At 38.4% G+C, this 16,651-nt stretch overlaps 1 protein-coding gene across 2 annotated transcripts in view; it reads left to right on the top strand.

Moving 5' to 3' along the window:
* The first annotated feature begins 30 nt into the window (after positions 1–30).
* The window catches only part of MRPL47 (mitochondrial ribosomal protein L47), a 29,997-nt gene continuing 13,376 nt past the window's right edge, over positions 31–16,651 (top strand). The window contains exons 1-4 of one of the 2 annotated variants that reach the window (XM_047786974.1): positions 31–185; positions 7,301–7,452; positions 7,992–8,052; positions 12,818–12,914. In XM_047786974.1, coding sequence (XP_047642930.1) covers positions 58–185; positions 7,301–7,452; positions 7,992–8,052; positions 12,818–12,914 — 438 coding nt within the window. In that variant the 5' untranslated portion in view covers positions 31–57. The other variant, XM_047786983.1, reaches the window with a different exon arrangement.

Below are 16,651 nucleotides of genomic sequence, written 5' to 3'. Positions count from 1 at the left end.
TCAGTGCTCGTTATCAGTCCGCGTGAGACACAGGAAGTGACGCCATTGTTGGCGGAAATGCGGTTTCCTTACCGATACGAAAAAAAAATGGCTGCAGCCGGTTTGGCTGTGTTCTGTAGAAGAGTCTCGGCCGCCCTGAAGGCGTGTAGGTTGTTAATAAGTCCTCAGGCCCCTCCTAGCACAAGGTAAGCGATGTGAGTAGTCTGTCCACATCTCTAACTTTGGATCATGTTTGGTTGCTGAGATGCTGAGAATGCTCAAGGATGGAAAGGCCGTTGGGATGGCTGGGCCCAAACCCACCTCTGTGAAGAGTAAGTGACCTTGGAGAAGTCTCCCACGTAAGATATTGCCGTCTTTCTCACACATTTTGTTCCACTTACTGTGGGGGGGGGGGGTCTGTAAAAACCCAGTATTTTTAAAATTAAACCTAGAGGTACAGAAGCATTCTGTTTGGCTGGGAGAGGTGGGAAAAACTTCACTGAAGAGCTTTTGGTTATGGAACTGAAAGCTCTGTCACGTTCGGGTGGATTTAAAAAAAAAGGCGAGTCGGGATGGTGAGGAGTTTGTACTCCCAGAGTCTGTCATAAAGAGATTATTCAGTAAATATTGAATGAATACATGAAAGTAGCCAAATGAATGGAAAGTCACCCTGCAGGTATTAGAAAAGAATATCCTACATGTGGCGCTCATTTCTAGAAAGACCGCTGTCTTCTGGACAGACCAATCATTTTTAGCGTTAAGGTATATCGTTTCCTCCTTTTTATTAACTTTTTTTTTTTTTGCCTCAACCTCTGCACGTAGAATATCCCTGGCCAGGGATGGTACCCGAGCTGCAGTTGTGGTCTGTTCCCCTGTGATCTTTAACCCCTTGAGCCCAAAGGGAACAACTTTTGTTTTTAATGAATTGAATTTTATAAATAGTTGGGCATGTTATTTTTTTTTTTAAAGGAAGTAATGTATGTGCTTTTTTTTATAGAGAGAGTCTTAAAGTTTATTTGGGTAGACTTGCATTTATAGTCATTGGTTTAAAGTAGTTACTTTTCAGAGACAATTCTTTGAAGAACTAAAGATGCAAAGATTTCACCCTTTATTTTCAAATATGCATAGTAGTGCCCCAGGAATAAGGACTCTCCATCTTTGCCGGAGAGCAAACAGATCTATAGAATGTAAGCCTAAAATGACTCTTTTATGCATTCTGAAACTGCCAGGTGAGGCTGGCTTCTCTCCTGGTTCTCAGACTCAAGGGTGAGGGCTGACCATGTGGTAGTCCTCCGGCATGTATGGGGCAGGGGAGGCTGCAAGCAGCCCCTGTCTGGGCCTTGCACCCACCCCTCCTTGGGCTACTTGATCCCATGTTAGGCGTCAGTGTGCTGCAGCAGCGAACCCCACGGGACACAATTACTTCTGACTTTGCTCCCTGCACTGTACATGCTGCTAGGAAGACGAGCGCCAAGGAGCACTGACCCAGCATGGCACTTAAGGAAGCCCTGCTACTGCTGTGTCCTATTTTAGGGCATTCGTCCTCAAGAATTACTCTGAAATTTGCCACCAGCCCAGAGGGAAGGGTGTCTTGCCTTTTACATAACTTGGTAGATGCTCAATGCACAGCCTCTAAACTCAGGCACAATTCAAATATCCTGAAAGCACAGGCTAGTCCTGAGGTTAAATGCCAATGCTGTGTCTTTAAAGATTAAGAAGAAAATGCAAAGTTCCCGTTAAGACGTTGAAGCTCCTTGAGATCACAGATTACTGGGTGCACCACTGCCCCAAATGGATGAGTGCAGTGTAGCAAGTAGATAAGTTTCCTTAATGCTAAGAGCTACCAGTCAAATGCCTTTATCCAGCTGTTCTTCTATAGGAAGCAGAATTTCAAAAGTCTTTGGTTCATCTGAGGCAAAATCAGGTTTATGTAAAAACACTGCTCCAAGTATTTTCATATCTGTGCCAAGTCTGTTTCGTCTCCCTCAAAACAAATGGGTGTCAACCCAAGCAAGACGAGTCTTAGAAGCACAGAGGCAAAGCGTATATGCCCAGAATGTCTCCATCTGCTCCTATGTGGCCACACTTCATTAGTTTTAATTTACCAAAAGGAAATTAAATGATAACCTTTAAGCAGACTGTCTAGAATAGGACTTCAGCTTAAGGCAAATCATAGCATGTTTTTCATTAAATAATCCCCCAAAGAAATCCAAAAAGTCAAGATGGCAGCTCTGAGAGATGACTGGCCTTATATTACAAAGTTTGAGAAATGAAACTTGCAACATTAGTCTGAGATCTTTGTTCTTGGTGATATTTTGTAGATGTCCTCTCAGGGGTGATTTTGTAATTCTGGGGTGCTGTGGACTTTTCTTTAGACTTGGGCATTTAGGAGAGAGCAGTCTGTTTTTTAAGAAAAATAATTCTAATTGAAGCTTTATTTGTAAAAACTACTCCTGAAGTTAAAGTTACATTTCCGAAACACACATATTGGATTGGTGTACTTAACTAAATGTGTTGTTACTTTCCTTCCTATGGCGGGCTACCTGTGCCTGGCTAAAGGTAGACAGATTTTATACTGCAAACCACAAGTTTCTGGAGTTAGCCTGACTGGGTAAAGATGGTGCTAGGGTACCATAAGGGGATTTTGTTCAAAGCTGAGAGCCTCATCAAATTTTCTTTCCACTAATTTCAGTTGGGATTGGCAGGAAGAGAGAAAAACAGACCCCAAAATGGCCTTTTCAGGCTGAAAAGTAATGCGTATAATTCTCAAGTTCAAGAGAGAGAGGAGTTACATGGAAAAAGCATGGAATACATCTGGAAATAGCAAATGTATATCAAAAGGCTCCATTTCTTTTGATCTTCCATGGAGACTCTTAGGGCATCAGGTTTGGAACATCTTTTAAAGCTACACACACACACACCCCCCTTAAGTGAGGGTACCGCTATTCAGTATCAATAACATTTTCTTTTTGGCAATATAAGAAAAAGGCGGCAAAAAATATGACTTTCAAATGAAAGGCCATGTATTTCTTTTTTTGTTGGTTCTTTTGGGTTGTTTTGTTTTGTCTTTTTGCCATTTCTTGGGCCGGTCCTGCAGCATATGGAGGTTCCCAGGCTAGGGGTTGAATCGGAGCTGTAGCCACCGGCCTACGCCAAAGCACAGCAACGCGGATCCAAGATGCATCTGCGACCTACACCACAGCTCATGGCAGTGCCGGATCCTTAACCCACTGAGTAAGGCCAGGGATCGAACTCACAACCTCATGGTTCCTAGTCGGATTCGTTAACCACTGAACCACGACAGGAACTCCAGAAAGGCTATGTATTTCTATATTCTGTGTACTGCACAGTCCTGCATGAATGCTCCACATTTCAAAGCAAGCCTGAAACAGGCTTAAAAGCTCCAGATCCTCCTTTGAGTGTGGTATGAGAGTAAGACTTCATCTCCAGCTGTTAGAGCCAAATCATCTTCCCTTACAGCCCAGCAATTGCCTAATCAATGTTTTAAGGATCTTCAACTTGATCCCATCACTTCAGAATATGCAATAAATGTAAACTCATGAAAGGAGAGCTCATTAATTGATGTCAAAATAATTGCAAAGTAAAGTTAAAGGTCATTGCAATCATACCAGCTAGATGTGCTTCTATAGCCATTTAGACATCATGACTGGGCCACAAACCCACCAGGCTGAGAGTCACTCTTGGACATCTACCCTCTCTTTTTCTTCATTAACAAAAAACCAAAATGATGACCAAGTGCCAACATATGTTCTGTAGGAAAACACCTCACTTGTAAACTGTTACCATGACTCTAACTCACCAACAGCCTGGGCCCAAATTTGTTTTTAATGGTCTAGGGGTAAAGCTCTCCACTACAGGGAAAACATTTATTCCATTGCTGTTTTCATGTAAAAACTTTTTTTTTTTTTTTTTGGTGAATTAGCATACACCCAATTCCAGGAGGGAAGAACAGTTTCACACCTGTGGCAGGGCTTTCACCTGAACTAAATCTTCACCCAAACATCTTCAAACACCAAATAAGATGACGGGAGAATAAAATTAAAGAAGTCATAGGTTAACCGGAGGGAGAAAAACTTCGCCTACAGCTCAGAGTTAGTTTCGCAATCCATAGGCAAGGACAGGGGCAGAAATCCAGCTGGAAGGCATCTGCAGTGCACTCGTATCGGGCCTGACTCATCAGAGCGGTATGGGGCCCAGCCTCTTCCTTGGGTACTAAGGCCGCTTGGGCACAGTGAGGTTTCTCAGCATGTCGAAGGAGTTGCCATCAGGATGCACAGTGACCGCTTCGCCGTTCTCCTGGTGAACCAGAAGGAACCCAGAATCATCGAGGCCAATTATCCACACCTTTGGTCCCTCGGCGCCTCCCAGGTGGAATTGCTGAGCATTGTGTACCCAATATTTATAATACAGAGGGAGAACGCCATTGCACCCCTCCTCCTGAAGTGTGTCGATCAGTTTCTCCAGCACAGTCACAGTTCAAGCAATGAGATAATCAGCTCTTAAGGGCCTCAGTCCTGCACTGTGTTTCTTCTTGTATCCTGTGATGAGGTCGTTGATGCATATGGTAGGGTTACTGTTAGTCACGTTAAAGCCACAGCCAATAAGTATATAAAATATTTCTCCCATAAGTGTCGAGTTAACCAGAATGCCACTGAGATTCATGAGGTCACTGTAATAAATATCATTGGGCCACTTCACCCATAAGTTGATGTCCTAGTACTGCGCATAATGTATGTGCTTTTAAATCTACCACAATTATTGAGCATGTATTACCTACAGTGTTACTGCTTACTTTAATCTCAGAGATATGCAGTGCCTTTTTTTTTTTTAATTTTGCAGAAGTTCAGGGGTTGTAATTTGATCAAGATGGTAACTTGAATCAGTTATCTCTTCTATCTCATCCTTTTTCCTTAAGTAATTTTAGATTTTTATCATTACTGTTAAGTGAATATCTATTCATTTGCAGACACTTTGGAAAATAGGGTAAAGTATTTTGAAGAAGAAAGAAAAAGTCAGCTATAATTCTACCATTCAGAGATAAACAGATTTCGTTCTATTCTTTATAACTTTGCATATGTACACATACAGGTAATTTAAAAATAAAATCAGTAGTATATTTACATATCTGCATTTTTGTGTTCTACCAGTGTTCTCCCAACTTTTTATTTAAAAAAATTTTAACCCAACAGAAAAGTTGTAAGAGTAGAATGGATAACCATATACTCTTCACCTATATTAAGCAACCCGCAACATTCTGTCACTTCTTTTTAATACTTTTTATATCCATGGCTTTTTTTTTCTGAATTGTTTGGGGCATGCCGGAATTGCAAACATCACGACACTAATATCTCCTAACAACAAGAAAACTGTTTTCTCCCTGATCAGGGATTGAACCCAGGCCACAGCAGGTGAAAAGGGAAGAGTCCTAACCACTAGACCACAGGATACTCCCAAGAACAGTGTCTTTAAAAACCACAGTACTACAATGATCACACGGGAGATTTTTTTTTTCTTTCTTAATTTTAATATTCAGGATCCAATAAGTGATGATTTATTGCATTAATTGTCATGTCTTTTTCTTTCTTTTTTTTTTGTCTTTTGTCTTTTGTCTTTTTAGGGCCGCACCTGCGGTATATGGAGGTTCTCAAGCTAGGGGTCGAATTGGATCTGTTGCTGCCGGCCTACACCACAGCCCCAGCATCACCATATCCGAGCCGCATCTGTGACCTACGCAACAGCTCATGGCAATGCTGGATCCTTAACCCACTGAGCGAGGCCAGGGATGGAACCTGGAATCCCATGGTTCCTAGTCAGAGTTGTTTCCGCTGAGCCACAATGGGAACTCTTGTCATGTCTTTTTAGTTGTCTTTAATCCAAAATGGTTCTTTTTTTTTCTCTTTGATGATGTTGACATTTTTAATTATAAGGTTAACCTTTTTAGAATATCCCTTCTTTTGGATTTGTCTGATTGTTTTCTCATGATTAGATTCTGGTTAAATTTTTTTTGGTAGGAATACAAAACTTTGTAATACACGTCATTATTGTGTTTTAAATTATTTGCCCAGGTCACTAAATATTCTTTATAAACATGACTTTCAGATTACTGTGTAATAGATCATATGGATGCTTGATACAGTTAATTTTTTAAGCTATTCCCTAGCTGAATATTACATTATTATCAGCTTTTTGATATCATATATAATCCTTTAATAGACTTTTTTAGAAAGTATAATTGATTTACAATATTATATTAGTTTCAGGTGCACAGTATAGTGATTCAGTGTTTTTATACATTGCAAAATAGTCACCTCAATAGACATTTTAATTTATTAATTCCCACTATAATATATTTAATTGAAATTTCTAGATGTGGAATTACTGGGTTAAAGGAGGAAGCATTGGGACCTCTGATACTTGTTACAAAATTAACCTTTAGGTTGTTTTTAATCTGCTTATATACCCACTGGTGGCATATGAAAGACCTAAAAATGTTACCTTAAAATAGAAATTGTGTCAATATATTACCTTGAAATTATTTGAATATATTAAGCTCTCCAATTACGGGATAGCAGATATATAATGGAATGTTAAAAAAACAATTTCCTTTTTTATTTTTGGCTAAGGAGAAAAAATAGCTTTATTGCTTTGCCAGCTTTATTTGTAATGCTTTAAAGACTGTGTCCCCCTTAGGAGAGATTAGGAAGTGGCTTTGTAATTTTGAGAGTGAAAATTAAGGCTGCAGATAAGAATCAGGGTAAAGGCCAGTTTGCATTGTTTTCAAAGCTTGTGTTCAGTGGTCTGGTGGTCTTCTTTCCAGAATAAAGAATGCTTCAGTAACATCTTCCATTTGTTGGGGGGCTTACTTCCGGTATCTGGACTCACCGGGGTTCAGGTTCTTCATTCCTCTTCATAGAAGGAATTCAGTGAGAGACAAAGTGATAGGCAAGAAATAGATTTATCAAGATAGGACACTTGTGAGAGATGCAAGCAGGCAGGCAAGGAGGCTCTGCCAAAAAAATAATTTCTAAGAGTTCTTTGGTGGCTTAGTGGGTTAAGAATCCAACATTGTCACTGTGTTTCTGGTTACCTCTGTGGCAAGAGTTTGATCCCTGGCATGGGAACTTCTGCGTGCTGTGGATGCAGCCAAAAAAATTGTTTTTTCTAAAGAATTTTTTGGGCTTATTGTCTCTTATGCAGAAACCTAAGTTGATTTTTTGACATTGTAGATGAAGTGATTCTGTTTATTGCCTATAAAATCCAAATGTTGTAAAATTTTAATCACTTGTTTATATATGTTCAGTTGCAGGTTTTCTCCTAGTCTATTGCCTAAGAATACACCAAATGTCACATCTTTTCACCAATTTAGGATATTTCATACCACATTCTCAAGGAGAGGTCTGGAAGAATTTTTTGATGACCCAAAGAACTGGGGGGAAGAAAAAGTGAAATCTGGTGAGATATTTGACTTAATCAATATTAAATGTATTGAACCCTCTATCATTTTGGTTTTACTTACCCAGTTTGGGAATTATGTAGGTGTTTCCTTTTTTATTCCCTTTGGAAATATCTATTAGAGAAAATTAGGAGGACAATATAATAGAGAGTTAACTCTTCCTTGGCAGATTGGCAAAAGTTTTAGAAGAGTAATAGGTTGAAATTATTAACTAAAGTGAGGTTTGGGCTTGTTTTAGGTTTCATTTTTTTTTTTATTTAGAGAAAATCGAAAATTAACTTATGATATTAAATATTTTGACATTAGATTGTGAAAATACATTCTATACTAATATTCTTTGAATGTTGTTGCCAGTCACTTTACTAATATTTTCATATGTTAACTAATTTAATCACAATTTAATCCTAATTATATATTACAATAAAGCTATTATATATTTTTTATAGATAAGGAAGCAGATTTAGAGAGGTTAATTTGCTAGAGGGCAAGTAGCTAGAAAGTAATTTCATGTTATGAATTTATCATTTTAATTTAAAAGGAGCTTCATGGACCTGTCAGCAATTAAGGAACAAAAGTAATGAAGATTTGCATAAACTTTGGTAAGTATACTGAGCATATTAACATCTAAGTGTTTGAAGCAGTTATAATATAATAATAAGGTATAAAACATATATACCTAGTGTAAGAAATTAAATGATTTATAGTACTGTGGATGATATATAAGATCATTAAAATTTTTATATATGTGACAGGTTAAAGTATATTAAGATAGGTTTATCAGAATTCTCAAAAAGTTGGGAGTTTAGAAATTTTACTGTAACTGCTACCAGTCATACTACCGCCTTTATAGCTAATAATTTCAGGAAACTAATAAAAACAGAATGAGGATGAGTTAGTCACATTTAGGCCTTCTTCCTTTTTATTACTCTTTTCATGATCTGGAAGCTTTAGCTTATTGCTTTGGGGAAGTGTGTTGGAAGGTACCCTTAATTAAAAGATATAACTGGGTTTTTTGACAGCTTCTCCTGATGAATTAGAGAGGGTTGAGAGGATTTAAGACAGGGTGTTACTTTAATTGACTATGTATATAAATTGAGGTATAATTGACATAATTATATTAGTTTCAAGTATACAACATAGTGACAAAATAATGGCTCAATTTGCATATATATTGCAAAATGATCACAGTAAATCCAGTTAGTATTCATCACCATACATAATTACAAAAAAATTTTTGCCTTGTGATGAGAATTTTCAAGATCCATTCTCTGAGGAACTTTCGAGTATGCATTACAGTCTTACTAACTTTAATCACCATGGTGTACATTATATCCCCCTGACTTTCTCCTTTTGTAACTGGGGAATTTGTACATTTTGACCCCCACCCCCTGCATTAATTGACTGTATTTAGCTTAAAGATATGTTTGTTTGAACTGTACTGTTTTTTTTAAAATTTGGTAATTTCACACATAAATAAGCATTTCTGGCTCCTCTTGAATAATCGGACCTGTGATAAGATAACACCTGCATTCCTACATGGTAACAGTTGGCTAGTCTAAATGGAGCAGTGTGCACCACTTCTTACCCATCTTGTTCTTTCACCAAGCCCACTTCACTTATAATTGTTAATTGTCTAGGCACTGTAGTAGGCATTTAGAGTTTTAGACCCTGATTTAAAGGGTTGTTTATCTTTCATAACAGATTAAAGAATTGTAAAATGGTTATAAAACCACTAACATTACAGACTTATTCATGTGATACAGTAAGAAATACATATTTTGTCTTTGTCTCTGATTGCTTAATACACAGCTCCTAAATCCCTTGGAATTGCCTGAGTGATAGGAGTGTCTTTTGTTCTAATTAGGCAACTCTTGGAAGGGGGGTGTTGGTGCACAGTTTCAGGATAAAGGCTGATCACCTAGAAGACCAGAAGTGATTAGACGGTGGAGTGTTCAGCCTCACCACTACCTACCCCTCTGGGGAGGGAGAAGGACTGGAGGTTGAATTCAGTCACCTGTGGCCAGTGATTTAAATCAGTCATGCCTGCATAATGAGACCTCCATGATAAACCTTAAACAACCAAATTTGGAGAGCTTCCAAGTTGGTGAATGCATGGAGTTTCTGGAAGGGTGGTGTGCCTTTAGAAGGCATGGAAGCTCTGCACCCCCTCCTCATACCTAGTCCTTTGCATCTCTTTCATCTAGCTGTTCCTGAGTTGTATTCTTTATGATAAACCAGTGATAAGGAGTAAAGTGCTTCCTGAATTCTGTGAGCGATTCTATTCACTTATCTAACCCAAGGAGAGGGTTGTTGGCACCCCTGATTTATAGTTGGTCAGTCAGATATATGGGAGGCCTGGGAGATGCTGATGGCCTCTAAAGTGGGGAGCAGTCTTATAGGACTAAACCCTTAAATCTGTGGAATCTGGCACTAACTCCAGGTGGTTAGGGTCAGAGAGTTAGAAAAATTGTATTGGAAACAAACCAAAACAAAACACATTATTTGGTGTCAGGAGGGAAGAATCTCTCATTTGTTGTCAGAAGTGTTATGTGTAAAACAGCACAGATTTGGAGTTCCCTTTGTGGCTCAGCGGAAACGAATCTGACTAGGAACCATGAGGTTGCGGGTTCAATCCCTGGCCTCGCTCAATGGGTTCAGGATCCGGTGTTGCCGTGAGCTGTGGTATAGATCGCAGACGCGGCTCAGATCCAGTGTTGGCTGTGGCTGTGGTGTAGGCCCGCAGTTACAGCTTCGATTGTATACCTAGCCTGAGAACCTCCATATGCTGCAGGTGAGGCCCTAAAAAGCAAAAAAAAAAAAAAAATTAAGAAAATTAAAACAGCACAGATTCTCTATAGAAAAATTAGTTGTGTTAAAAGCCCTATTACTGTGGATTATGGGTAATAATCCTAAAGGAATAGCTAAGGCAGTTTCAAAATTCACCCTGGCTAAAACCAAATAATTTATCTTCCTCCACTCCTTTCTCCCCAAGTTATCTTCTTCCATCTCCAAAAATACTCCAGGAGCTTTGTTTCATTTTCAGTGCCATTTTCATATTTATTTCCTTTCCTTTTTTCCAGCTCTAATTCTTAATCAGACATATTCACATAACCTTCCCACTTGAGGTTTGCCACTTAGTGTTTTTATTTCAGTGATTTGATTGTGTTTGCTTTGGTTTCTTTTCTATCCTAATAAATTGCATCTCTACGAAACTTTTCTTGATCATCTTAGCTAGAAGAAATGTCTCATCTCTCACACTTAATTCTCCTGGTTCTTGTCTATATCACTTAGTACATTCACCACATTACAGTTTTGGAGGGAGCACAGTGGACTAAAAATAGAATGGGTTTTAGAGGAAAGTTCGTAGCAATACAAGCCCACCTCAGGAAACAAGAAAAAGCCCAAATAAACAAGCTAACTTTACATCTAAAGCAGCTCGAGAGAGAAGAACAGACAAGACCTAAAGTTAGTAGAAGGAAAGAAATCATAAAGATCAGAGCAAAAATCTGGAGTTCCCGTCGTGGCGCAGTGGTTAATGAATCCGACTAGGAACCATGAGGTTGCGGGTTCGGTCCCTGCCCTTGCTCAGTGGGTTAAAGATCCGGCATTGCCGTGAGCTGTGGTGTAGGTTGCAGACGCGGCTCGGATCCCGCGTTGCTGTGGCTCTGGCGTAGGCCGGCGGCTACAGCTCCTATTCGACCCCTAGCCTGGGAACCTCCATATGCTGCAGGAGCGGCCCAAGAAATAGCAACAGCAACAACAAAAGACAAAAACAAAAAAAAAAGATCAGAGCAAAAATCAATGAAATAGAAACAAAGAAAACCACAGAAAAGATCAATGAAACGAAAAGCTGGTTCTTTGAAAAGATCAACAAAATTGATAAACCCCTAGCCAGACTTATCAAGCAAAAAAGAGAGAGGACTCAAATCAATAAAATTAGAAATGAAAAAGGAGAAGTAACAACAGACATCACAGAAATACAAAGGATCATAAGAGACTACTATATGCAACTATACACCAATAAAATGGAAAACCTAGAAGAAATGGACAAATTCTTAGAAAAGTACAATCTTCCAAGACTAAACCAAGATGAAGTAGAAAAGATGAATGGACCCATCACAAGAACTGAAATTGAAACTGTGATTAAAAAACTTCTGACAAGCAAAAGTCTAGGACCAGATGGCTTCACAGGCGAATTCTATCAAACATTTAGCGAAGAGCTAACACCTCTCCTTCTGTAACTATTTCAAAAAATTGCAGAAGAAGGGATACTCCCAAACTCATTCTATGAGGCCACCCTCACCCTGGTACCAAAACCAGACAAAGACTCCACCAAAAAAGAAAACTACAGGCCAATATCACTGATGAACATCGATGCAAAAATCCTCAACAAAATACTAGCAAACCGCATCCAACAATACATTAAAAGGATTGTACATCATGATCAAGTGGGATTTATCCCAGGGATGCAAGGGTTCTTCAATATCCGGAAATCCATCAGTGTGATACACCACATTAACAAACTGAAGAATCAAAACCATATGATCCTCTCAATAGACGAGGAAAAAGCCTTTGACAAAATCCAACACCCATTTCTGATAAAAACCCTTCAGAAAGTGGGCACAGTGGGAACCTACCTCAACATGATAAAGGCCATAGCCAATCAATAGCAAGTATGTGAACCTTTAAGTATAACACTAGTTTTAGTCCTAGATCCACTTTATGTCTATACATTTGTTTCAATTTTCTCACTCACTTTGTTTTTGAGATACATATACATGTTCTCAAGGTTCATCCATGTTACAGCATCTATCAATAGTTCTATTTTTTGCTGAAAAATATCCCATTGTATGGAAATTTTTATTTCACCAGCTGATGTATATTTGAACAAAAAAAAAAAAGAATGGGTTTTACCCACAGGAAAGTTAGGAATTGAATCTTGAATTATCCATGTGCCTTCAAATACCTTATTTTTCTCAGCCTTAGTTACTTCATTTAGAAAGTGGCAAAGAGAATTGTTGTGAGAATTCAATGAAATAAATGTATATAATGTCATGGCACGTTTCCTTGCATGTAACAGGAACTGAATAAGTGTTATTTTTATCCTGATATGTAGGGACTGTGTTTTATGTTTTTTGTAACTCTTTTGGTATTTAATACAGTACATGACACCTGGGAAATTTATTGAACAAATGAATAGAATTAGATACAGCTCTGTTTAAAGAATTATTCTTTGTCATGCATTCTGTATGGTTGAGATTTCTAAAGAACTTGAGTACAGACCATTAATTTTGATCAAAAATCACAACTTTATTAATACAACCACAGAATAGCATTACAAGCTTTGTGTTTTTTTTTATATAGGTATGTTCTACTGAAAGAAAGAAACATGCTCCTAACTCTAGAACAGGAGGCTAAGCGACAGAGGTTGCCAATGCCAAGTCCAGAGCGGTTAGAAAAGGTGAGATTTGTGAGAGGCTGGAGACTGCTGAGTGGGAAAAAAAGCTGAAAGGTGTAAGTGTATGGTTCCTGTAATTCTTTGCAGGTAGATCCCTTTCTTTCTATTTCTGCTTGATTTTTATGAAGTTTACAGAGTTGTGCAACTATCACTACTATCTAATTTACAGCATTTCCATCACTCCAAAAAGACACCTCATACCCATCTCCAGTCACTCCCATTCCTACCTACAACTCCCAGCATATGCCTGGGCATATGTTTTTATTTATCTTGGGTAGATACCTAGGAGTAAAATTGTTGTGTGGTAAATCTGTGTTTAACATTTTAGGAAGCAGCCTAACCATTTTCTGAAGTACCTACACCATTTTACATTTATAGTTCTGGTTTAGCTACTTTTGCATCAAATAGGTCAAAAAAAAAATGTTAATGCTTTTTTTTTTTTGAGGTTAAAAAAAACACGTAACTGAAAATTTATCATCGTAACCAGTTTTTAACTGTATAGTTTATTGACAAAGATTGCGTATATTTAAGGTGTACAGTGTGCTTTCATGTAAATATACATTGTGAAATGATCACCACAATCAAACTAATTAGCATTCATTACCTCACATAGGTCCCCCTTTTTCCCTTTCATCCCCCAACCCCCTCATTGTGGGGTTTCTTCTTCTTTTCTTTTTTTGTCTTTTTAGGGCCTCACCCACAGCATATGGAGGTTCTCAGACTAGGGGTTGACTTGGAGCTCTAGCCACTGGCCTATGCCACAGCCATAGCCATAGCAACACCAGATCCAAGCAACATCTGTGACCTACACCGAAGCTCACAGCAACACTGGATCCTTAACCCACTGATCGATGCCAGGGATTAAACCTGCATCCTCATGGATACTAGTCAGATTCGTTTCTGCTGAGCCATGATGGAAACCCCTTTTTCTTTTTTCACTTTCAAGTGGCTTTAAAATTTATTTAAAAAATTTTTTAAATTGAAGAATAGTTGAATTACAATGTTGTGTTAATTTTTGCTGTACAGCAAAGTGATTCAGACATATATAGAGACACTTTTTTTTTAATTCTTCTGCATTATGATTTATCACAGGCCACTGAATATGGTTCTCTGTGCTATACAGTTTATCTTCTCTCTGCCATGTATAATAGCTTACATTGCCTCACTCTAAACTCCTACCCATCCCTTCACTAACCTTCTCCCACTTGGCAACCGAAAGTTTCTTCTCCTTGTCCATGAGTCTTTTTCTGTTTTGTAGATAGGTTCATTTGTGTCTTATTTTAGATTCTACTTATCATGTAAGCGATATCATATGGTATCTGTCTTTCTCTTTCTGACTGACTTTGCTTAGTATGAGTCTCTCATTACATCCGTGTTGCTGAGAATGGTATTGTTTTGTTCTTTTTTATGGCTGAGTTGTATTCCGTTGTATATATGTACCACATCTTTATCCACTCATCTATTGATGGACATTTAGGTTGTTTCCATGTCTTGGCTATTGTGAATAGTTCTGCTATGAACATAGGGGTGCATATATCGTTTTGAGTTACGGTTTTGTCTGGATATATGCTCAGGAGTGGGATTTATGGATCATTTGGTAGTTGTATATTTAGTTTTCTGAGGAACCTCCATACTGTTTTGCATAGTGGCTATACCAATTTACATTCCCACCAGAAGTGTACAAGGGTTCCCTTTTCCTCACACCCTCTCCAGCATTTATTATTTGTAGCCTTTATGATGGCCATTCTGACCAGTTTGAGGTGGTACCTCATTGTGGTTTTGATTTGCATTTCTCCAATAATTAGTGATGTTGAGCATCTTTTCATGTGGCTGTTGGCCATATGTATGTCTTCTTTGTAGAAATATCTATTTAGGTCTTCTGCTCATTTTCCAGTTGGGTTGTTTGTTGTTATTTTTTTTTGTCTTTTTTTTTTTGCTATTTCTCGGGCCGCTCCTGCGGGATATGGAGGTTCCCAGGCTAGGGGTCTAATCGGAGCTGTGGCCGCCAGCCTACGCCAGGGCCACAGCAACGCAGGATCTGAGCCGCGTCTGCAACCTACACCACAGCTCACGGCAACGCCGGATCGTTAACCCACTGAGCAAGGGCAGGGACGGAACCCGCAACCTCATGGTTCCTAGTCAGATTCGTTAACCACTGCACCACGACAGGAACTCCATTTGTTGTTATTGAGTTGTAGAGCTGTTTATATATTTTGAAAATTAAGCCCTTGTTGGTTGCATCATTTGCAAATATTTTCTCCCATTTTATGTCCTTTCATTTTGTTGATGGTTTCCTTTGCTATTCAAAAGCTTTTATATTTGATTAGGTCCCATTTGTTTAATTTTGCTTTTATTTCCTTTGTCTTGAGAGACCTATCTAAGAAAATATTGCTATGACTTATGTCTGAGAATATTTTGCCTGTGTTCTCTTCTAAAAGTTTTATGATGTCATGTATTATATTTAGGTCTTTAAACCATTTTGAGTTTATTTTTGTATGTGATTTAAGAGAGTTTTCTAATTTAATTGATTTACATGTAACTGTCCAGCTTTCCCATGTCACTTGCTAAAGAGACCATCTTTTCACCACTGTATATTCTTGCTTCCTTTGCTGTAGATTAATTGGCCATAGGTGTGTGGGTTTATTTCTGGGCTTAGTATTCCGTGCCATTGATCTGTCTGTTTTTGTGCCTATACCAGGCTGTTTTGATTATTGTAGCTCTGTAGTATAGTCTAAAGTCTGGAAGGGTTAGGCCTCCAGCTTGTTCTTTTTTTCCAATTGCTTTGGTGATTCTGGGTCTTGTGTTTTCATATAAATTTTAGGATTATTTATTCTAGTTCTGTGAAAAATGTATTTTGATAGGGATTGCATTAAATCTGTAGGTTGCATTAAATCTTTAGATTGCTTTGAGTAGTATGGCCATCTTAACAGTATTAAGTTTTCCAATCCAAAAGCATAAGATATCACCATTCCTTTGAATCATCTTCAATTTCCTTTATCAGTGTTTTATAGTTTTCACATATAAGTCTTTCAGCTTGGTTAAGTTTTATTCCTAGGTTCGAAGTTTTTTGTTTGTTTGTTTTTGTTTTTTTGTCTTTTGTCTTTTTAGGGCCATACCCGTTACATATGGAGGTTCCCAGGCTAGGGGTCTAATCGGAGCTGTTGCCGCCAGCCCACTCCAGAGCCACAGCAACACCAGATCTAACTTGTGTCTACAACCTATACCATGGCTCACAGTAGTGCTGGATCCTTAACCCACTGAGCAAGGCCACGGACTGAACCTGCAACCTCGTGGTTCCTGGTTGGATTTGTTTCTGCTGCACCATGATGGGAACTCCAAGGTTTGAGGATTTTTTCACAAAATTTTAAACAGGATTTTTTTTTTCTTACTTTCTGATATTTCTTTGTTAATGTAAAGAAATGCAACAGATTCGGTATATTAATCTTGTATCCTGCTACCTTGCTGAATTCATGTATTCTAATAGTTTTTTGTGTGGAGACTTGAGGGTTCTCTATATAGAATATCATGTCATCTGCAAATACTGATAGTTTTTTCCTTCCTCTTTGGATATCTTTCATTTCTTTTTCTTGCCTGATTGCTGACACCTTAACTTCCAATACTATGTTGAATAGAAATGGTGAGAGTGGGCCTCCTTGTCCTGAATTCTTTCAGCTTTTTACCATTGAGTATTACTTGGCTGTGGGTTTGTTGTAAATGGCTTTAATTATGTTGAGATAGGT

This window comes from Phacochoerus africanus, chromosome 1 (genome assembly GCF_016906955.1).
Source record: "Phacochoerus africanus isolate WHEZ1 chromosome 1, ROS_Pafr_v1, whole genome shotgun sequence".
Taxonomy (NCBI): Eukaryota; Metazoa; Chordata; class Mammalia; order Artiodactyla; family Suidae; genus Phacochoerus; species Phacochoerus africanus.
Note: the sequence above shows the minus strand (reverse complement) of the source record. Positions and strands in the feature narration are given on the sequence as shown.